Source organism: Ictalurus furcatus, chromosome 3 (genome assembly GCF_023375685.1).
Source record: "Ictalurus furcatus strain D&B chromosome 3, Billie_1.0, whole genome shotgun sequence".
Taxonomy (NCBI): Eukaryota; Metazoa; Chordata; class Actinopteri; order Siluriformes; family Ictaluridae; genus Ictalurus; species Ictalurus furcatus.
This window is the reverse complement of record NC_071257.1, coordinates 7,016,756-7,041,593: the sequence shown is the minus strand read 5'-3', so window position 1 is coordinate 7,041,593 and position 24,838 is coordinate 7,016,756. Positions and strand designations below refer to the sequence as shown.

General features: G+C 39.2%; 1 protein-coding gene across 1 annotated transcript in view; it reads left to right on the top strand.

Annotated features, from left to right (window-relative positions):
- Positions 1-24,838, top strand: part of lrrc1 (leucine rich repeat containing 1) — a 54,275-nt gene that overhangs the window by 16,651 nt on the left and 12,786 nt on the right. The window contains exons 2-7 of the mRNA XM_053620562.1: positions 4,873-4,990; positions 8,335-8,413; positions 9,831-9,920; positions 21,294-21,350; positions 21,441-21,504; positions 21,832-21,906. Of these exons, the coding sequence (XP_053476537.1) occupies positions 4,873-4,990; positions 8,335-8,413; positions 9,831-9,920; positions 21,294-21,350; positions 21,441-21,504; positions 21,832-21,906 (483 nt within the window). The remainder of the gene's footprint in view (positions 1-4,872; positions 4,991-8,334; positions 8,414-9,830; positions 9,921-21,293; positions 21,351-21,440; positions 21,505-21,831; positions 21,907-24,838) is intronic.

Sequence of the window (24,838 nt, the reverse complement as noted above, 5' to 3'; positions counted from 1 at the left end):
TGGCGAGTGTACAGTGGTGTGAAATGGTATGTTTTTTTTTTTTTCTTTCTGTTTTTGTGTATATCTCACTAAATTGGTTCAGAAATGAAAACAAAATCCAAGATAAAATAAAAGTTTGAGTAAACACAAAATACAGTTTTTAAATGATAGTTATTTATGGAATTACAAAAGTTATCCAATACCATTTGGGCCTGTGTGAAAATGTATTTCCCCCCGTAGTCAGTAATTCCCCAAATCTATGGAACCGCATTCATAATGGGGTTCAGCTGGACTAGACGCAACCAGGTCTGATTACTGCAAACCCTGTTCAATCAGATCAACACTTAAATAGAACTTTTTCAGCAGCATGAAGTTGGTTAAAATGTCTTACCCAGTAACACACTATGCCAAAACTGAAAGAAATTCCAGAGATGATGAGGAAGAAGGTGATTGAAATACATCAGTCTGGGAAGGGTTACAAAGCTCAGGCTCAGGTGCTGAAGGAATGAAAAAAGATGTTTACATTGTCAACAGCCATAGCCACAACCACAACTTACTAAGTTGATTTTAAATTGTGCAAGCAAAATCCGTCTGCGGAGACGATTATGCCTCCATATGACTGCGACTGAGGTCTTGTTGGGCATAAAAGGAAACATTAATTTGAACAGTAAAATGTACCAATTTATTTTTGTTATCTGTTTGACGTAATTTGCACTCGACCGGGAAAAAGCATATATTTCTGGTTAGTACAATACCGTATGTTTGCCATTTGAGACAATACTACCCTTCTAAAATTCATACACTAGACAACAGAGTGTATGGTGTATAGTATAAGTGTATAGTTTATAATATGTCATTTGGGACACACTACATGTATTGGCCGAGTTTAAAATGCAGAACAATAAAATATGGATGATTGATTTGTCCTGGACATTTTGTTAGGATACATGGCATCATGGGCTCTATCAAATATCAACAGATATTAAATGAAAACCTGACGGCCTCTGCCAGAAAGATTAAAATGGGCCGTGGCTGGATCTTCCAGCAGGACAATGATCCAAAACATACATCAAAATCAACACAAAAATGGTTCACTGACCACAAAATCAAGGTCCTGCCATGGCCATCCCACTCCCCTGACTTAAAACCCATAGAAAACCTGTGTCCTTCGAAATTTGAAGGATCTGGAGAGATTCTGTATGGAGGAAGGGTCTCAGATCCCTTGCCATGTATTCTCCAACCTCATCAGGCATTATAGGAGAAGACTCAGAGCTGTTATCTTGAACTCCAAACCATTAAATTTTATTTATAAAGCGCTTTTAACACCGGACATGCATTACATTACATTTATGGTATTTGGCAGACGCTTTTATCCAGAGCGACTTATTCATACATCTAAGCAATTGAGGGTTAAGGTCCTTGCTCAAGAGCCCAACAATGGCAGATTGGCAGTGCTGGATTGTAAACTCACAATCTTCTATGCAGTAGACCAACACCTTAACCACTGAGCTACCACCGCCCTATAGGCACAAAATCAGCTTTACAGAAATCCAGATCTAAATCTGAAATTCAAATTTGAAATGTGTCCCCATAACTAAGTGAACCTAAGCAAGCAAATGTTAGCCTCCCAACTAAAGAGCCAGAGCCAGCTGGGAGCTCTGTTTAGCAGTGTTGTTGTGTCTATTAGAGCTCTTCTTAGTTGTTGCTAGGCTTATCTGCGCCTCTGTTTAGTGACATGGGCGTGACCCTGATAAGGAACTAAAATAGTTTTTTTTTCCCTTCCTCCAAGCCAGACAGCATTTGAGATGTATGTATTATTTATTTATTAATTTTTAGTGATAGGCCTGGTTGTGCATTGTACGGTAATCAAGTGTCCATGTTATATATAAGTTTGATAGCAGCGTGAGTGCTTGCAGCACATTCATCGTTAAAGGACTCTTCAGGTGTTTCCTTTTAATTCAGCTTTAAGTCATTGCTGGTCTTGGATGAAAAAGAATAACAAGGAACCCTGCTGGAACCTCATCACCTTTTCATCCACAATCTGTCTTGAATTTCCTCTCCTCAGCCTCTGGTACGGTTAAAAAAAAAAAAAAGAATTAGCATAAATTAGCATTCGATTCGTGAGTGGAAGACAGGCTCAGAATACTCTTCTAATAACAGCACGCCATGATGGCTAAGGACTGCATACATCAAGGTTCTTTTCAGGCGTTGCTGTTGGCTGCTGTCGAAACGCACCCGTGATGTATTTTTGGTTGGTGCGAGGAACTTTAACTGCACTATTCAGCTAAAACGATTGCAGGTATTCAGAAGTATAAAATACCAAATATATGAAATGTGCCATCCAATCCCCAGAGTGCTATTTGCACAATTGGGTACACTTAAATCCTTAATGTGTATATCTCTCGCATGTCTTGCTTTTATAATCTCAGAGTACAGTAATTGACCACTTTATTAGGAACACCTGCGCACCTACTCATTCAGCTTTTACCTAATCAGCCAATCTCATGGCAGCAGTGCACTGCATAACATCCTGCAGATACGGGCCAGCAGCTTCATGTAACGTTCGCATCAACCATCAGAATGGTGAGCAATGTGACCTCACGGATTTTGACTGCGGCATAATGGTTGGTGCCAGATGGGCTGGTTTCAGTATTTCTGTAACTGCTGATCTCCTGGGATTTTCACGCACAATAATCTCTAGAATTTACTCAGAACGGTGCAATAAAGAAAAAACAGAGTAAAAATGGACCCAACCTGCTTGTGTCAACAGTCCAAGCTGGTGGAGGTGGTGTTAATCAATCATCGCTTGAATGCCACAGCCTATTTGAGTATTGTTGCTGACCATGTGCATCCCTTCATGGCCACAATTTGCCCTTCTTCTCATGGCTACTTATAGCATGATGATGCTCCATGCCAAAAAGCAAAAGTCATCTCAAACTGGTTTCATGCACATGACAATGAGTTCAGTGTTCTTCAGTGGCCTTCCCAGTCACCGGATCTGAATCCAATAGAACACCTTTGGGATGTGGTAGAACCGGGAGATTCACAGCATGAAAGTGCACCTGAAAAACCTGCAGGACTTATGTGATGCAATCATGCCAACATGGAATCTCAAAGGAATCTTGTGGAATCCATGCCATGAAGAATTGAGGCTGTTTCGAAAGCAAACGGAGGCCCCCTACCACTTTGTGAGTGCTTAGTCATATCTCAGTGTAATTCAGCGTAATGCTTAATTATATCTTGAAAAGAAGTTGTGTGCTTTGTCCCCCCTGCAAATTGAAGTATTGTCCGAGTTTAAAATGGACAACAATTAAATATACATGACATTTTTGGCACGTTTGGGAACCAAGTGCTTATAATAAAGGATAACACATTCAGTCATAATTTCTACAGACATCCTCCAGCAGCAGACATTAACAGACGTATCTCCTCTGAATAGTACTTAAAAGACAAATGAAATTGATTCTGTTCTTTGTTGATGAATGCCTTTGCATGGGCATTATTGTGGCGCTTGTATTCTAAACGTGGCATAAAATCAACAGTTGGAGCAACAAAATTGCTAATTGTAGTTGCGTTTATGATAATAATCTGTGATGAGCCTATTTTGAAGAGACACATCGTCTGTCGTGTATCAACGTGCACAATTAGACAGCATACTCGTGTTAAGACCGACAGTTATTTTTGAATCTTTGGCATTCAGTAGCATTTAATGATTTCCTTTGAAAGTGTACGTAGCCTCTGACGACCAGCAGTTTTCCTGGAGAGCATGGAGAATCATAGATAGCCTGAAAAACAAATTGAATGCTTTCTCAGGTTGTGAATTCAAGTTTGTTTGTAGTGGGAATTGAACACAATATGACAGGCTATATAACAACTTTAATAATATATCTTATTTATCTATCCTATTATGTGTATACTGACAAACAGGAAGAACTGTCAAGGGTTGGTGCTGGAGCACACAAAAAAAGGCTGTTATTGCTAATTTTGAGTTTTTATTAAGGCATCGAGGCACTTTGCGTTATGAATAATAATGCACTTTATTTTTGAATGAAAGTCTGGGCTACGTGTTTCTACGGGTCGGTATCTGGATGGCTTTGTAAGATTTTGTTACACACTTCCTGTAAGGCTGCAGTTCACATCCATTCAAACAGAAGCCAGGTGACGTATCTGTATAGTTCCTGTAATCGTGGATAAGACTGCAATTGTGATGAAAGCCACCATGGAGGAATTGTAGAAGTAGGGCAGATAAAGCGTTAAATGGCTGATTACATCAGCGGTGGACGGGCACACGGAGCTGTTTTTGCCAGGCCACTGGGCAATCTTAATTGCTCAACTGTTCTTTTTGGGAAAAGAATCGATCATGGCCTGTCTACAGACATTTTTGGATTGTTTCATGCTTTGCCGACTCACTGACCGTTACAGCTCTGTGTGACATTGCAGAATTTGAATGGCTTGATGTTTGTGCCGCTTGTTTGCCGAGGGTGATGATTAGCTGATTAGTTGACGTGTTCAGTGGAATTTTCAGCATCTTTTAATGATCATTTTGGAATTTGTTTTTAAGGAGATTTCAAAGAAATTTGCCTGCTATTTTCTGTGCACCATACACAAGACTGTGAATTTTCAAACGCATGATTAGTGTGTTTGAGTCTCTGCTGAAGATATTTTAAGATTGAAAGAATTTATTTTTTTTTACAGGATTTGTGCGCTTTTGTAAAGGGATGTGTTGCCTGCTTCTTGGAAATTGACTTAGAAATTGAGAACTGTACATACGGAAACATCGCTCCTGGCTTTGACCTTTGTGGAGTAGAGGAATAAGATTTATTGCCGTTCATTACTCGTAAAAATTGTGCTTGCTTTAAAATGGAGACTCAACATTTGCTTGCTGTTTTTCAGCAATTCTTCCAGCTGGTGAAGTTAAGGAAGCTGGGACTGAGCGACAACGAGATCCAGAGACTTCCTCCTGAGATAGCCAACTTCATGCAGCTTGTAGAGCTTGATGTCTCGCGCAACGGTAAGTGAACCTGATTTCTCCTTTCCTCCTTTGAGTTCATGCACTTTCAATGGAATATTCTTAGGTTAGCTTAGCATTTACAGTGGATATAAAAAAAAAAGTGAAGCTTTTCTTTATCTTCAGATGTCTGACAGATACCTGCAGGTTTTGTGCCGAAATAAATTGGTATTTGGAGCTGTTCATGATTCCTTCTATCCTGAATAGAGTCCCAGTCCCAGCTGAAGATAAGCTGATGATGCTGCCACCACCATGCTTTACCCTGGGTATGGTGATCTTTGGATGATGCGTTGTCTTGTTTTTGTGCCAAAGATTTCTTTTGGAAACTTCTACCTTGGTCTCACCAGACCATGACACCATTTTCCACATGGTTTGGCAGAATTTTGGTGGGTTGGATGTTGTTGTGCGTCCTTCTTGCCACCCTACTACGTTGTCCATGTGAAAAACACAAGACATTGTTGTCATGCAGGAAGTGACCAGTACTTGCCAGATTTTCCTGCAGTAGGTCTCTTGGAAGCTTCCCTGATAAGTTTTCTTCTTGTCCTTTTATCAGTTTTGGAGGTACATCCTCTTGGATGAAACAGTTGTTTCATCCAAAGCAGTTGGATGAAACAAAGATGATCCTACAGAAACCGCTGGGGGGCGGGGGGGGGGTCACCATTGATTACAGGTGTATGATATTTACTTTTGTACATGAGCATAATTTTGAGCATAGTCATGTGATCTATTGTAAAAGGGGGTACACACCAGGTTAGTGTAAGGTTTTTTTTTTCTCTTTTCTTCCTTCCCCACTATTTGTTTGTCAGTTAAGTTAGGTGCTATATCACTTTAATGGTGGAAAAATATTTGTATCTTTGTTTCATTTTCTGCATATTCATTTTCTGTTTCATTATTCATAGGGGTGTGTAGACTTGTATCCACTGTAATACATGTAGTGTTGCAATGAGGAACGTTACGCTGATCATTACACAAATATGGACGGCTGAAAATGTATAGACACTCAGCCCTCGGCTTTTTATATGCCTCGAACGCATCTTCACCGACCACCCATTATCAGATTTCATGAATCGGCCTTAATAATGTAGCCGTGAGCAAAAACGATTAGAAAATCATATGAACTTGCATTACAGAATATTTACATTTACTCACTGAGAGGACAAACACTTTTCTGTTTGCCACTTGGGAGCCCTACATTTCCTTTTTATGTAAGTCTTTTGAATTGAAATGTACTTGTATGTGGAATCATTTTAACGAGGATACTTTATACTTGAGAAGACTTTGTAGTAATAATAATGTGTAATGGCAGTAATATGATTTTGTATTATTTTCTATTGATGAATCCCAAAAGATATTTTTCATTGCTTATAGCATGCTGTGCAGGTCCTAGAACACATTATAATGTTATGGTATATTTAGTGAGCATTTACTGTGGCTTGCATAAATATTCACCCCCTTGGATTTTTCCACATTTTGTAGTGTTACAACTTTGATTTAATTGGGATTATAGAATGTCTTGAGCCTACACAAAATAGTCATAATATTGATATAGGTGGAAAAGAATCTAAGGTATTTTATTATTTGTATTGGTTGAAAGCAAACAAACTTGTGATTTCATAAGTATTCACCCCCTTTGGTGTGAAACCCCTAAATTAGTTCTGTTGCCATTAGAAGTCACATGTATAGTTGAAGTTGAAGGGTCCACCTATGTGCAACTAAAATGTCGTGATCTCAAAACATAACAAACAGCATAATGAAGACCAAGTATGTATAAAAACAGGAAAAGTATCAATCAAAAAAATGCCTCAAACTTTGAACATACCATGGAGCATTATTAAATTTGTTATAAAGAAACGGAAAGAGTATGGCACAACCAAGGCTCTACCAAGAGGAAGCAGTCACTCAGAAGTCCCTGACCCAGTAAGGAGGGGATAAATCAATGAAGCAGCAAAGAGGAGAAGGCTAGCTCAACATGATGCTACCACCCCCATGCTTCAATGTGGGGAGAGTGTTCTCCGGGTGATGAGCAGTGTTGGGTTTCAGCCAAACATAGCGCTTTGTGCTAGTCAGAAAGTTCAATCAGAGAACCTTTTTTTCCTTGTTTGCTGAGTCTCCAACTCTATAAGGGTGTTTTCATAAGGCTCACACTCCTCCGTAAAGCCCAACTTATTGATATCTCCAGCTCCCTCAGAGTTACGCTTGACCTCGTGGGCACTTCTCTGGTGTGAATACTCATGCAGTCACGCCTTTTTTTTTTGTGTGTGTGTGGCTTTTTTATGTATTTATTTTTATTTGTAAATGATTTGGCAAACGATATATATTTTTGTCCCACATCAATATTTTGGGCTATTTTGTGTAGCTTAATTACCCTCATTACGTTCATCTGGGTTCCAGGTTATTAAACTCAAAATGTGGAATAATTCAAGGGAGAGATCCTTATGCAAGGAACTATATACTGAATATAAAGCCGTTTCAGCTTTAGCCGGGGTTCTGTGGGATTAAATATTAAAAAAAAAATCCGTTTGAAGATGAGCTCATGGTGGATTACTGTGATGAATTATGAGCTTGGTTTTCTACTCATAAGAAAGTGGCATAATTTTTTTATTTATTTTTTATTTTTTAACACTTTTCGGACGGCATAACGCCGAGACTGTATAACACTATGGGCTCATTAACATTTAAAAACGTTCAAATACTAAATCTTTATAGCAATAACACCTCGATTCTCCTCCTTGTTATTTTGTTCAGGACTGTTTTTTTTTTTCTTTACTGGACGCATTATTATTCTAAATAACAGCTCTTTTTCCTCACAATCGGTTCCCACACACTTGCTTGCACACACCCTGTGTATTTTTTTTTTTTTTGCATCTTCTCTGTTTTTTATTTTGTTTTATTGTTTATTTTAAGCTCTCTTAGATTAGCTGTGGCACTGACATCACTGAGACTATTTCTCTCTCTGCTGGGAACATGGACGGGATGATAATTACCCCCTTTCTGCACACTATTTTCAAGTTTCATACGGCACTTTTACAGCCCGGACTCCGTGTTTGGCAAGGCCGTGCCGTAATTTGCGGCGGCTCAGATGAACTTAAATGGCCGTTTCCCTCGAGTCCGTTCCGTGTTTCACGTCTCGTGTGCTGAGGCTGACTCGAAGCGCTTTTGTTAAACATTTCTAGCAAAATGCATTGAACTTTGACCTGCTTCTGAATCAGTGTACACTCCCTGCTACAGAAAGATGCTTTGCATTCTTGAGTACATTAATATAGTAAACTAATGTTGTACTGTAACTGGGTTGCCCTTATTACAACTGTAACTACTTTTTCTCGCCCTCTGTGTTCTGTTTTCCGCAGACATTATCGAGATTCCTGAAAACATTTCCTATTGCAAAGCCCTTCAAGTAGCAGACTTTAGTGGAAACCCTTTGACAAGGTAATTGAAAGATGTCTGTTGCACTTCTCACACAAACATTTAACACATTTGAACTTTTATATCTCTGACTATAGCTGGCAAATCATCGCTTAGATTTATTAGTGATTGACTCTACCATCGTAGAGTAGGGCCTGATGATAAAGCAGCTGTGTGCATTTTGTGTGTTTTTCCCCTCCATCTAAATTATGTTTGATTTCATTTTCTCCATTTTAATCCATCTGTGCATACATTTAGCCTTTTCAGCAGTTCTCTTGCGTCTTCTCTGAGAACCATGGGCTCTGATTTCGGGTGATTGCACAGCTTTTTCTAGATTGCTGGTGCTTTTTGCGTGATTAGCAAAAGTGTCCCCACACTGATTGCGCCGTTTGCCGTGCGTGCATGTGCTACTTTTGATCTTATGAGAACCCTGATGGACCTGTGGACTTGACTGTGGTTACTGTGATATCCTGATAATTGCTTTTGTTTGGTTTTTAAAATGATTTTGGATTGTATCTATTTTCTTTATTGTCAGTTTTGTTTGTCCTCTCTGCCACAGTTTTAGGCCCTGTTTACAGTAGTGCGTTTGAACATGATCCTCGTCCACATTGGCGTTTCCGCTGTGTTTCAGAAACGATCTCCGTCCACACTACACGACCGAATACACATGTCAAATGATCGTTCATGCACACTGGGCACGCGCATACAAGCGTAAACAGGAAGTTGGTTGCTAGTCACCGGCAGGTGCAAAAAGCAGACATTCCATGTAGGGTTTACGCCGCTTGAAATGAGATTTGTTGGCGATTGCTCTAATCGTAGCTCGCCTCTTGCGCATGTGGGCAGCTGCAGTATTATAAAATACAGAATTTAACTGCACGATGGCTGCTAAGAATGACAACAAAGCCAGCAAAGCTTGATGATCCAGAAGACCCAATCAGGGGGTGAGTGTGGGCGGAGCCACACCTTCGTTTTTCAAAAGTCTTCATTTTGGTCTGTTTACACTGAAACGCAGGCCCGTAGTTTTCAAACCAAACCGGGGTCTTCGGCGTTTCCAAAAGTCTCCGGAGTAGTGTACGGTCGAAAACGCCAGAGTAGTGGAGACGACATGCGCAACCGTAGCAACAGTTATGCATTTTAAAACAAAAACGCACTAGTGTAAACAAGACCTTAGAACTGTTATTGGCTTTTGCTCAAAGGCATATGCTTCCATGTTTATCCTTGTAATTGTTCGGGTTTTTAGATAGTTTATACTGACATGCATTTTCCTCCTTTTTATACCGACTACGTTTAGTCTCAGTATTTTATTGTTTTCAATTTACCATGTAAAACTTTGTAATATTGTAGGAATGTTGCACTGTATCTCAAATTTCAGCAAACAGAATCTCTCTCTCCGTGTCTCTCTCTCTCTCCCCCTCTCTCTCCCCCTCTCTCTCCCCCCCAGATTGCCGGAGAGCTTTGCTGAACTGCGGAACCTAACCTGTCTTTCCATCAATGACATTTCTTTACAAGCGCTTCCTGATAACATTGGAAAGTAAGCATACATTTCCCTTTCGCCTGCTGAGAAAATGTTGAAGGGGGGGCACAGATATCGCCGTACAGCTTAAAGCAAACTCAATGATTACGCATTGTGTTAATGACTCCCTTAGGGACATTGTATGAATTTTAACAATAGTTGATTTATGAGGCATGTTTTTTTTTGTGTGTGTGTGGATGAGACTGTGATGCTTTTTCTCAACTTAATCTGCTGAATTTTGAATTGATTGACGTTCCATGGTTCATTCGTGGCCACAGTTTTTCCCAAGATGTCTTTTAAAAATTTCCGTTCCAACACGTAGTATAAATTTGCTATTACCTTTTCACATGTATGCAAACTTTCCTGCAACAATTACTAGTCTCTTAGCTGACAGTTTAAATATATTTGGCACAATGACCTTTTGGTATTTTTGTTTTCATTTTCGCTCGACACAGTCAAGAAACAACACTGGCAATTGGGTTATTTATTTATTTATTTATTTATTTATTTAAATATTTATTTAAATATAATCTTAAAAGTCCACTTTCTCTTTGGCAGCCTGCCACTGTCCGTACACAAATGCTGACATACACCATAAACTTGGATCAGGTCAGCTTGCTCCGAACACATCGTTTGTGTTTTGATTGAACGTTTCTGCAGTAAATGTGTCATTCCTCTGGCGGCTTTGTGATATTTGTATGCCGGTTCTGTTTCCCTCTGTCTCTCTCGATCTCTCCCTCTCATCGTGCCATGACTCTGTTCATTTCCTGTGTAATTTCCGCTAACTTCATTGCTCTATCTTGCATGCAATCAAATGGAGCCTCTGACAATCTGATTGCTTTATTTTCAAAGAACTGCGTTCCACTTGGCACTTGTAGGAATTGAGTTTGCATTGGCATAGCATATTTGTAAAGAATTTAAAAAAAAAAAAAAAGTTTTCGAGCATTGTGCTACATGTAGCTACGGTGCACTGTCCCTCTCCCTCTGAAGTTTTATGGGAGATTTGACATTATTAGACATAGTGGCTGATTTGGGAGATGACAGGTTTTGTCCTCCTGATGACATTTGTGTGATGACATGATGTGATTTATGTAATTTTCTGACTGTGTGTGTGTGTGTGTGTGTGTGTGTGTGTGTCAATAGCTTTTTACGAATGTGGCACATAAGCTACTTTCACCGAATGCCGTATACCCACATTCATTTGTATAAAGCTGCACTTTCCCTCCACACACCCAGCCAGCAACCCTCATGAACCAGGACTTGAGTTACATTAGTTATTCCATTCATCAGAAAGCTGTTTAGGTAGACCTTTTTTTAGACCTTTGTTTACGTGAAGAGAAAGGCTGGGCTGTTCACAAGGACTCATAAGATAGCCGTGTCCATATTGTACTGTGTTATGGGATAATGTAAAGGCTGTGTGTGTATGTGTGTGTGTGTGTATATATGTATGTGTGTGTGTGTGTGTGTGTGTGTGTATATATATATATATATATATATATATATATATATATATATATATATATATATACACATACATACATACATACATACATACATACATATATATATATATATATATATATATATATATATATATAATATAATATATTTATATATATATATGTGTGTGTGTGTGTGTATAGTAGGGATGTCACGAGAACCAATACTTCGGTACCAACATTCTTAAAACGTGACGGTACTTGTTTTTCTGGAGGAGCGTTGAAACTGATTGTAATGGAGGTACCGAGGTTGCAATTCTTCCGGACTTGATGGGGGCAGCAAATATGCGCAAGTGTATTAGTTGGTCCAAAAGTGGTGAAGAAGAACAACAACAACTACGAGCACACGTGAAAAACTACAGAAGTTTAGCTCCGCCGCAACTTGTTGAGAGGAAAGGTGGTATGGAGTATGGAAATACTTCGCATTCGAGGCGGATGACAACAAACATAATTGATGCTGTGAAGCCGGGGTGCAACCGATGCTGTCGTTCATTTCAAACAAAGCGAGGAAACACCTGGAATTTGCTGAAGTACCTGAAAGACGGTCCCTATATTATGTTTGTTTGAGGCAGCTGGCATTGTGGCCGTGAAACCAGCTAATGAGATGCTCCATGTAATGTTTGCGATAGACAGTTATTTGTTAACGACGCTAACGCATTGCACTGTTATAAACTACCTCTGAATGGGCCAAAATACATCTCCATTCAGCCTGTGTCCTGTCAGCTAAATGTAGCCTAATGTCACTAATAATTATTCAAATGTTCATGCTTTTAATAAATCGTTTTTACCTGCCACCATATCAGTGAATTTATACTAATGCTTGCATTCAGAGTATAAGGTGCATGTGTGTGTGTGTGTGCGGAAAATTTTTTACATTTTATTTTATTTTTATACCACACCGTGGTATCGACTTTGTATTCGCGTATCGTGTGCTTTTGGTGGTATCGGTACCGACTACTAGATTTTTGGTATCGTGACATCCCTAGTGTGTGTGTATGTATGTATATATTTGTAATATATATATTTATATAATATACTGTTTATATTAAACGCTAATATATACTGTATAACACTGTATTTCCAAACAGCATGAATAATTTCTTTTCACCGAAACTCTGCACATCCACAATTTTCTATTTATTTCTTAACTTCATGAAGAAAAGTCCGGTTTCAAAGAAACCCACGGACACTTAATTAGTGTCAGCGGCAGAACGGTACCAGATTTGAAGTGATACCTACCTGATTCCAGCGGCGAGTGCTTTCGGCCTACAAAGTCACTTGAAAGAGCCAGCATGAAGCACAGACCTGAAACCTAACGATAATCAAAGTGACTGGATGATTTTAATAACGGACGGGAAGAAAGCACTTCAAAGCATTATTCCTGTTTTACCTCAGGAATGACATGACTTTGCATATGATCAAATAATGTTCTTAAGTTTCATTGATCTGTTCGCTTGTGCTCAGTGGCAGTTAGAACTATTCTTTTTTTTTTTAAACCCAAGAACACTTTTTTTTTTTTGCTTCAGCACGGTGCAGGCTGAAGTATAGATCATGTAGTGTTTCGATTATAAATATTATAATTCGTAGCATTTCAAGCCAGGAACAGCATGTGTGGTACATGCCGCACACATATACCAACCTACTGTGGCTATAAAAAGTCTACACACTCCTGTTAAAATAGTAGCTTTTTGTGATGCAAGTGCAATCAGGATAACTTGTCAGATCTTTTTCTAGCCTTAAGTGGAAAAACAAATCTCAACGTTTTATGGAAAAAGAAAATGAAAATGCATGGTGGTGGCAGCACTGTACTATGGGGCTGCTTCTCTTCAGCAGGAACTAGGACTCTAGTCAAGATAGAGGGAATCATGGGTAGCTCCAAACACCAGTCTATTTTGGGACACTGTTAGACAACTGAAGATGAGAAAAAAATGTTTGCGTTCATGTACAATAACGACCCAAGTGCACATCCAAGTCAACAAAGGGGAATGGCTTCAGATCAATATCTTGAAATGGCCCTGTCAGGATAGAATTAAATTTGTGCCAAAATTATTGAACTTCTCAAGAAATAAACAAAATATACAATGAGAGAGAAAAAGAAAAACCCACTCTGAAATGGAAAACGGTGAACTCACTGGCCAAAACATAGCATGGTCTTCAAATAAACAGCATTCTTTAACAGTTTTCTAAGCTTCCTTTTCACTAATCACGGTTCATGAATGCGCTGGCAGAGTTTTCGTTTACGCTTTAAAAGTTTTTGTTTACGCTCCGCAAGTTTATGTTCACCATTCTGGCCCGTGGGTGGGCTTAACAGCAATTTACTCTCATTGGATAGTCAGATTTGGATCGACAGCTCGAGTGTCCAGCTGAGGAGGAGGATGACGACGACAAAACCGCTCCGTGCCGCTCCTGAGAGCTCATCTGGTCGTATGAGACCATCCAAAGCTTAAATATTAATTCTGAATTAATATACTGACTAAGTGAGTAAGTAATTTCCACTACAGAGTACAAACACAATAACCATACAGAAAACCGAATCCAGAACGCTCTCCAAAATTCATGACACTGAAGTCTCTGCTTCTTGGTCAGGGAGCTGTCGATTCAAATCTCACTAGCCAATGAAATTAAGTTGCTATTAAGCCCCACCCACACAAGACATTTGTGGCAGAATGGTGAACGTAAACTTGTGGAGCGTACACGAAAACCTCATTCATGAACCATGACTAGCAAAAACGAAGCTTAGAAAACAGTCAACAAAGGATGCTGTTTATTTGAAGACCATGTCGTGTTTTTGCCACTGAGTTCACTGTTTTCATTTTTTATTCTCGTTTCATTTTTGTTTGTTTCTTGAAAAGTTATGTTCTATATTTTTGCCACAAATTTAATTCTATACAGTCAGAGCCTAGATCTAAATCCCATCGAAAAACCTGTCGAATGACCTTGAAGAGGGCTGTGCACAGGAAATCCCCTTGCAATTTGATCAATCTGGAGAATTTTTTTTTTTTGCAAGGAAGAATGGAATAAACTTGCTAAATCAAGATGCACGAAGTTGGTAGACTCTCACCCAAAAAGATTGTGTGCTATATTACAAGTAAAAGCGCTTTAACAGAGTATTATTCCAGGGGCGTGCACACTTATGCTAATTGTTAAGTTATTGTAAGTAATTTCTTTCTAAAATATTTTTTTAATTAGTACTTAGGTTCTTAGGATAGGTAAAGGTGAAGCTAAAATAACTTCATAGCAGCGGTACCGTTTTGCTGATGAATGGAAACATTTATACGTATTTAATCAACCTTAAAAAGGTTTAAGTAATTATAATAATGATACATCTTGTGTATTGTGATTAGAGATGCATCGATAATGATACTGGTATAGGGTGTGGGTCTCATGGGTGTGGGTCTCATGGGTGTCGGCCTATGCTGTACAGACTGCGATGATGAACAGATGATGGCTCTTACTATATTTCACTGTTAATGATGGTAATCAAAGCAAAGCAGAAAACTTTGCTCTCTGAAAATATCTAGTGGAGGCTCTGGCCCCACCCCAGTGTGACGTGACGATTTATCTTCCAGCAGGTTATTGTTGCTGAACTGCTAGAAGTCCAGGTGGTGCACTGAAAGCAACACTGTGGGCTGTATATATAATTGGAGTGCTCTTGAGGGCAGGCCTGGCCTTTTAGGGTGGGACAGTATCCAACCCACTTGGGGAAAGTGCTGCTCAAAATTCTTGTCGAAAAATAGCTCATAATCTTAGATCAGGCCTAGTTAATCAGTGTCAAGCCAGAGTTGTGGCCAGGCAGCAGACAAACAGCTAAACCGAGCGTCTGCTAGCTGTTTTCAGCTGTCACTCAGGTTTCATCATAGTGAAACTGCAAGCAGCAGACAAACAGCTAAACCGAGCGTCTGCTAGCTACTTTCAGCTGTCACTCAGGTTTCATCATAGTGAAACTGCATCTGTTCCCCAAGCTAAACATAAACACAAATGTACAAGTTCTCAGGAAGTCTTGTTTTAGTAATCAAATGAACATCAAATCATTGATACATAAAAATTATTCAGTAGATTATTAGATGTCTGGCGTGTATTCGTTTACACATAATGATCAAGCATCTAAAGCAGTCTGTTTATCAGAAATGTGGATTAGACCGATATAGACCTTGCACTGCTCATTTCAATCACTGCTTATGTCCAGCCAATTACTACAGCATTCACACTAAATAATGCAAGTGCTCACGCTGTGAAACGCGCCCTATATAGACTATTCTGCCCACTGTAAAATTTCAGTGGTTAAAAGTTTAGAGAGTATTTATTTTTTTATTTTTTTCCCCCTCAGCCCTCAATCTGTCAGTTTCAGTGCAGAGCCCATACCGCTCTCCCTTGAAATATAAGGCGCTCTCTGTTTCCTCCTAACGTCTTTTTTCTTTTCTTTTTCCTTCTTGTTGCTGGTCAAGGAAGGATGAAAAAGAAATACTATACTGGCATGTATGTTATTGCCAGACAACTCGACTAACCTGGCTTTCGTGCAGTCATTACGCTGTTTTGTTGACATTGTTCTTGTTGCCATGCGAACACCTTCATGTTTCTGGGGAAATTCGGTTGGTCAGACTGCTCACGTTGTCTGACAGCTGATCAACAAGTCTGACCGAATTGGAAATGTTAGAATAATCTGCCAGCAGAGTGTTGGGATGGTTGCTGCTCCAGACACGCTTGCAGCCGCATGCCAAACAATAACCCATGAAGCTGCAGTTAGGCACGAATCTGAAAATCGATCAGTGACCGAATCGTTCATGATCGTGTCCGCAGTGTTAACAACCACTTTTATTCTGATTAGACAAAAGTGTGTTTGAATTCTTTTGCATTTCCCTGAAGCGGTATGATGACCTGGGGTGTTTTCTTTTCTCCTTTTCAACATTATACAAATCCAGCACCAGGTTTATCTGGTTTGGAAGGAATCATCCTGAATGTTGTTGCTGGCAGCAGCCCAGGTTCACGTCTCGAAACAAAATTGTTTCATGACTTTTCTCAGTTAATCACGGTGAGAGTGGCGGGGCGTGGGGTGAATTCTCAATCTAACTCACGATGATGCTAAGCCTGTCATCGAGGAGGTTTTTTATATTATTTATAGCTATAAACCACAGTGCTCTGTCGGTTTAATCTTGCCCCGTGTTGCTTTTTTAGGCCGTATTTCTCCCCATTCCACCCTGCTCTGTTCTCCCATCAGCACAAGAAATCCCTCCAGCAATTAGGCTGCACAAATGAAATTGTCACTTAAATTCTATTCATCCATCCATACACCATTTTCTGTACCGCTTATCTTACACAGGCTCGTGGGGGAGCTTGGAGCCTATCCAAGGGATCTCGGGGCACAAGGCAAGGGGGCATTCTGGACAGGGTGCCAATCAGTCTCAGGGCACAATCTCACACACATTCACCCACTATGGACGATTTGGTAATGCCAGTAAAACCTACAACAAGTGTCTTTGGACTGGGGGAGGAAACCAGAGTACCCGGAGGAAGCCCCCAAGCATGGTGAGAACATGCAAACCCCGTGCACACACACACACGAGGCGAACCCACAACCTCAGATGTGCAAGGCAAACGTGCTAAGCACTAAGCCACCATTCCCCAATCAATAAAAATTTAAAACAAAACAAAAAACATTTTAATTTTTTTCTATTCTTATGCAGGTCTCTTTGGCAACACTGGGATCTGACCTTGTGACTTTACACTCTTTATCATAGAACCTTGATCACCAAGCCACTACTACTCCAGGTCTTTTTACCCCATTACTACATCATACACAGATTAGTTTTGGCTGTTTTGGATTGAACTGTGGATTGAAAGAGCTGTTGCTGTTTCTTCTTGATTTATGACCAAGGGAAAGGTAAGAATTAGATTCAGCTTATAAGGGCCTGTGTAATGAAAATGTGTTGCGTCTCTTTGTGTCTTTGTGTATCCATTTAGAACACGGTGTACAGTATTATTAGAGCTCAGAGGTTAAGGCTTTGTTCTACTGTGCTTTTAAATCCCAGCTCTGCCGAGTTGACACTTCTGGGCCCTTGGGTCAAAACTTTAACCTTCATCTTCTCAGCTCAATTGTACGTCGCTTTGAATAAAGGCATGTGCTAAATGAATAAATGTCTTCTAGTTGTGTAGTAAAACATTTCTTAGTGAAACTAATTGTTTCGAATCAGCACGTAAAATTGATTGAAGGTTATAGTCTTACAAAGTTTTTTTTTTTTTTTTTTGAAAACATGTAATTCCTGAAGATTTGTATAGAATATTGAATTCTGTGCAAAACCTACCAAGTATCCTTTTCTTTGATTTTTTTTCATTCCCTGATTACTTTGTGTGCGGCTTCAATAGCCTGTAGCTCTACTTTTTTTTTTTTTTGTTCCTCCATATGGCTCAAATCTTAATGTTTCCTGGCTATAATGTGACTAAGCTGAAGTCTGAGCCAGGGAAACACCTTGTGGCTTTCTACACTCAAATCATAAATTACACTGATGATGTAACTTGAGCGATGGATGTGGTGTTCTTTGGATGTATGCTGAAGCATGCTGAAGTTGAATAGGCTGCTTCAGTTTGGGGTATTTTTTAACTTTCAGAGTTTTTTTTTTCTTTCCACTTTTGGGAGTTGAGGTGAATTTTATACAGTGAATTTTCTGGCTTTTCTTTTAGTAGCTCAACCCTTCTCGATGCATTCTCAGAACTGCTGCTAAGAGCAGCCCAGAACAAACTTGAGGGGAAAAAAATAAACCAGAGTGTTCATGGTCTTTGTGATCAAATAAGGGGCAGGCAGTAAGTAGCAAGGAGAAATTGGGAATTACTGGTAATATTTAATGGGAAATTATAGGCTTCTAAGTATTCTGAGTGTTCTGCTTAGTACAACCCAAAACTTGAATGGGTAGCTACTTAAAAAAAAAAGAAAAAAAAAAGAACAAGCTCCTCTACAAAAAGTTCCTCTTAAGAAACATTTCTAGTAGAATCGACTTGAAAGATGATCCAACCAAACGACAGGAAATATATAACATGTGTAAGCTGTTTTATACCACAGTTGAATTCTCGCCGTTGAATCAGAAAGCGCATTAATTTTCTGTACCAGCACGGCTGTGACAGTAATTCCAAGTTTATATAGCTCATTAACAGGAAGTTGTATGGCAGAATGCTCCACATAAGCTAATATTTATAATAAATAAATATATTAAAGCTTGTTCTTTAACAAAGAAGGAGGCGTTATGTAACGCAACATTTCTGGAAAGGACTGTCAGGTGTCTTATGTTCAGAAGAGAGGACTTTCTTGGTTTCTGTCTAATATGACAAGCTGTGTTTTTTTTTTTTTGTGTGTGTGTCTTATTAACTTCAGATGAGATGACATGAGAGGGGAAAAAAAGGGAGGTTGGTGAGGGAACGACAGTTTATAACGTAACTGGTAACAGGAATGAACTTGTCTTGCAGACATTCCTTAACGTGAAATGCACCTGTAAACAGTTAAGAGTGACTTGTTTATTAATAATAATAATTTAAAAAATCATTGTAATTATCATAATCAGCATGGTACCACCACTATCACGCCACCCCAGCATTGATCACTTTCCCATAACAGCATGACACGTGTTTTATTTCTGTGATCAACTCTGTGGTTTCATTTCCCTAACGTAGCCTCCGACTTAAATATTACTATTTTTTTTTTATCATTAGTATTTTTTAATAGAACACATCAACTACATTAAGACAATTAAACCGTTGTCTTGCTCAAAAAAGAAATGGCGCTTCCACTTCTTTATAGCAGACGTTGTTCCGTCATGAAATGAGCAAACCCATTTGGGAAGACATGAATGGTAAATTGCTTTTGTGCACCCTATAATAGACTGCGATATCGTTTAAATATATTTTGAAGGTATTATTACGCAGAATGATTCATGTTTGAATTGAAATCACCTTTCATTTACTGAGCAGCCTAGACATATGTTCAATGTAGTAATCTTTCATGTTTAGGCTACATAAATAAGCACATTTAAGTCTAAAAAGTCATAGTATACAATCACACGCGGCCATTTCCGAGAGCGCTCCACCCAATCCGAGGCGTACTTCATCAGAAGCCTGTTTCGGATGGAAGCATACATCATACTTAAAGGTTAAGCTTCACATCCTAAGAGTGCCAATGCTTCACTGGTACACTCCTTCAGTTGCTCAGACCCTCAGTTAATGAGCTTTATGCTTGGGTTGTATTTTTGGGTATAGGCATGTGCCAGATGAATAAATGCACTAAACCTTTACTCTGTTACTTGTTTGATGTGTTTTTGACCCTCCGATGCTGCTTCCACCCACATATACATGGACTTGTAATTACAGCAGTACATAGCAAGTTTTTTTTTTTTTTTCTGGTGAACTTTAATCTACAGAGGAGGCTAAACGCTCGCCATTCATCGTGACATTTTCTCGTTGATACAATGTTCATGAGGAAGACAAATCTACAGATTTTTTTTGTGTTTGTCTGTTGTAGACAGACAGTTGTACCTTAAATATAGTCAAATTTCTGTAGTATTTATTATATGATCACAATAAACCTAATATAAGAATATTAAACCTATTTCATGCCGTTTGTTCTCATTTCAAGCTTGATGTGGTCTTGTTCTATTGTCAGATAATTGCACTCCTTTTAAGCAATTATTTTTAAAAAGACCAAAATGATCTGCCAATAGAATAAGAAAATTACAAAGCTTGAAATGAGTAATAATGTCTAGAAATAGGGTTAATAGAATAGAAGTTATTTTCAATTGCTTAGATTACTTTTTACAAAAAGAAAAGAAAAAAGAAATAAAGATAAACTTTTTCAGGAGACTGTATTTTAAAGATCATTTTGTAAAATCCAAATAAGCTTTACAGGTCTTTATTGGAAATGGCTTAAACAATGTTTTTCATGCTTGTTCAATGAACCATTAACAATTATTGCACATGCACCTGTGGAACAGTCCTTAAGACACGAAGAGTTTACAGGCGGTAGGTAATTAAGCTCACGGTTACAATCATTTAGGACAATAAAGAGACCTTTCTACTGACCCACCAGTAGAAAGACTCCTAGGGTTCCTGCTCACCTGCATGAACATGAACATGCCATAGGCCTGCTGCAGGGAGGCATGAGGACTGCAGATGTGGCCAGAGCAATAAACTGCAATGTCTGTAATGTAAGACGCCTAAGACGGTGCTACAAGGAGACAGGAAGGACAGCTGATTGTCCTTACAGTGGAAAATTACATTTAACCATGTGTCCCCCCAGACGTGATCGAGAACTTGCAAATGCCTCGGTGGAAGAGTGGAGTAACATCTCACAGCAAGAACTGACAAATCTGGTGCAGTCCATGAGGATGAGATGCACTGTAGTACTTAAAGCAGCTGGAGGCCACCACATACTGACTGTTACTTTTAATATTGACATCCCCCCCCCCCCCCCCCCTTCCCTGTTCAGGGACTCGTTATTCCATTTCTGTTCATCAAATGTCTGAAACTTTTTCAGTTTCTGTTTCAGTTGTCGAATGTTTTTATGTTAATACAATTATTTACACATGTTAAGAAATTTGCTGGAAATAAAAGCCCTTTCTTTGCTCTCTGTGTGTGTGTGTGTGTGTGTGTGTGTGTGTGTGTGTATATGTATGTATGTGTGTGTGTATATATATATATATATATATATATATATATATATATATATATATATATATATATATATATATATATATATATATATATATATACACACACACACACACACACACACACACACATATATATACACACCCCATTTAAAATTTTCAAATAATAAATACTTTTAGTGATAATTCACAGTGCTGCCATTTAAAATGCATAGAATTTGTATTTATACCTTTTTTGTGCTTTTCAGCCTTACTAACTTGGTATCACTGGAACTCAGAGAGAACATGCTAACATATTTACCCGAGTAAGTACACTGTGTGGGTGTGGGTGTGTGTGTGCGCTTGCGCGTACGTGCTTGATTTCACACTTTTATATTATCTGTTGCCTCTGTCAGATCTCTTTCCCAGCTACACAGACTGGAAGAACTCGATGTAGGGAACAATGAGCTGTATAATCTGGTAAGCTCTGCTTTATTCATTTGCTTTATTTTTTCGGAGAACCCAATGTTATTCTGTAGGTTTTGGAATTCCGTTTTAATTAAGTCTTTTCAGCTAAACCTTTTGAGAAAATACAGCCACTGAATTCCTTCATGTGAACATTTGCCTCAACTTCTTTGCATGTTTGGTACAATTCCTGTTTTTGTGAATCAGCAGAGACAGCAATGTGCTGAAACAGACTCGAGTGTCAGTTAACAAATGTTTTGCATAGCTCTGCATTCCTGCGCATACTGGTGATTGTCACCTACTCCTCGTTTTTCTGAATTGTGCAACACTGATTTCTTTCAGCCCGAGACAATAGGATGCCTTGTGAGCTTGAAGGACCTGTGGCTGGATGGAAACCAGCTGAGTGAATTACCAAAGGTAGAGTATTCCTGAAATGCTCTCATTAAGGTCCTCTTATTGCCACTGTGTGTGAGGGGGTCCAGTGTTAGAAAACATTCATGGTATGATAAGCGTTTAACTCAATATTATACTTTTAAATATATTGCAGTATTTGCTGATGCTTCACGTTTGTAATCAGGATGATATTAAAATTTTAATACTGGCAATGCAAGTAAAACTGAGACAGTTTGAACTCTTTTTACTGGAGGTGTTTCTCCAGCAGGGGGCTCACACATCCCTTTCCCATCGCTTTGCTCACACATACTCTACACACAGAAACCCAACTAATCCTGACTAATCTTATAACAGACTTGTGGCGATGAAATAACTATTTTGTTTGTACTGAAATGCGTGATAAGTTGATTTTCGCCAATGTTTTGAGAGAGGGTAAAAACAACAACAAAAAACCCCTTCAGATTATGTTTACACCCTTTGTTGCATAGTAGCATTGTTGCGTTGTATGTCCACAGTCTCTGGTTCGATCCTTAAGTTACTGTCTGTGTGCCATTTCGCATGTTCTCTGGTACGTCTGGATTTCCTCCAGGTTCTCCGTGTTTTTTTTTCTCTCCCCCACACATGGATCCGGATCCAAAGCAACCAGGAATACGGATTAATTTCATTTGTATAGCGCCTTTCTCAAACCCGAAGATCATGTTAAAAATATGGCGAAAGAAACCCAAAGACGTGAAACAAATCAATTTGACACATGACAAAAACATGGCAACAATGAAACGTACATCAGACTCAAAAACAAACCTTAAACGTGTAAAAGGAGGAAAAATGTAAAAATAAAGATAGAGAAATCTTTAGTGAGAAACAGCAGCAAAAAAACACACACACAGTGCATTCTCAACCGGATGTGTTTGCTCTTTGCAGGTACTGCAGTATTCATCTAATTACATGGTTTATTACATGGCATCTCAAAATGCTAAACAAAGAATTAACTACCAGCTGGTAAAAACAGATAATCACAGTTTGATTTTCAGTGGGTGGGATCATTTTAAAAAAAAAAAAAAAAAAAAAAAAAAAAAAGTTATTGTTAGTAGCAGAAGATTAAGGCTTTCTGAAAGGCCAAGCTGTGTTACTGACCACAAGCCCAAATGCCAGAGGCATAAGATTAAGAAAGTAGATCAATATGCATGACTAGCCACATTAGTCACATGTCCAATAAGATGGCAGAAGGAGTACATACAGATAATCGCCATTCTGGGAATAAAGCACTAGATTCCTTTTCTTATCACTAGAGTGAGATTATCTGTCAGCGTAACTCTTTTCAAATGCAGCTTTTCTTATGGATATAAATGGAAACGTCACAAATTCATCACACACGTTTCAGATTCATTTTGATTTATTCACCCACAGGGATATTTTCTTGTTGCTGATATTTAGATTTTCGTTTTTACATTTCGTAAACACATCAGATCTGCCGTCTTTTAGTTGGCGCTATGAGGGCCAGATGGTTTCCTGTACACAGGACATAGGCTACATTTACATTTGACTTTTATGGCATTTGGCAAACGTGCTTATTCAGAGCGACTTACGTTTATCTCATTTATACGTCTGAGCAGTTGAAGGTTAAGGGCCTTGGTGGGCCCTTGAGCAGTGGCAGCTTGGCGGTGCTGGGATGTGAACTCATGACCTTCCAATCAGAAGTCCAATGTCTTAATCACCGAGCTTCCACTTCCCAAACATAATGGAGTTGTAAAGCATAAACTGTACTTAACATATGACATTTGAGATTCAACTCCTTCTGTTTTAACATTGGCCGACAAAGTTTGCAGTCAACATTGTCTCTGTTGTCACAAACAACAGTACCAGGTACGTTTTAGTTTTAAACATTTTAGCTTAAAATAACAGCTGTCTGAATGTGGTGTTGGATTTTTTTTATATGAAAGAATATTAACTTGCAAAATTTGAGTATATCGGACAGGGTTTCATAGACTAGTCAACTAGTTGATTAATGCATTCACTAATTTCTGCTTTTGGGAACTCTCAACTAGATCTTTAAGTCCTGGAAGTTGCGAGGTGGGCCTCCATGGATCAGACTTGTTTGTCCAGCACATCCCACAGATTCTTGATTGGATTGAGGTCTGGGGAATTTGGAGGCCATGTCAACACCTTAAACTCTTTGTCATGTTCCTCAAACCATTCCTGAACCATTTTTGCAGTGTGTCAGGGATCATTATCCTGCTGAATGAGGCCACTGCCATTAGGGAATATTGTTGCCATGAAGGGGTGTACTTGGTCAACAATGTTTAGCTAGGTGGTACGTGTCAAACTAACATCCACATGAATGCCAGGACAAAAGTTTCCCAGCAGAACATTGTCCAGAGTATCACACTGCCTACGCCGGCTTGCCGGCTTGCCTTCTTCCCATAGTGCATCCTGGTGCCATCTCTTCCCCAGATAAGCGACGCACACGCACTCGGCCATCCACGTGATGTAAAAGAAAACGTGATTGATGAAACCAGGTCACCTTCTTCTATTGCTCCATGGTCCAGTTCTAATGCTCATGTGCCCATTATGGGTGCTTTCGACAGTGGACAGGGGTCATCATGGGCACCCTGACCGGTCTGTGGCTCCGCAACCCCATACACAGCAAGCTGTGATGCACTGTGTGTTCTGACTCCTTTCTATCATAGCCAGCATAAACCTTTTCAGCAATTTGTGCTACAGTAGCTCTTCTGTGGGATCGGACCAGACGGGCTAGCCTTCGCTCCCCACGCACATCAGTGAGCCTCGGGTGCCCATGGCCCTGTCGCAGTTTAGCTCTAGAAAAAGTCGCTCAGATCGTTGCGATTGCCCATTTCCCCTGCTTCTATCATTCTATAACTTTGAGAACTGAGTGTTCATTTGCTGCTTAATATATCCCACCCCTTGACAGGTGCCACTGTAATGAGATAATCAATGT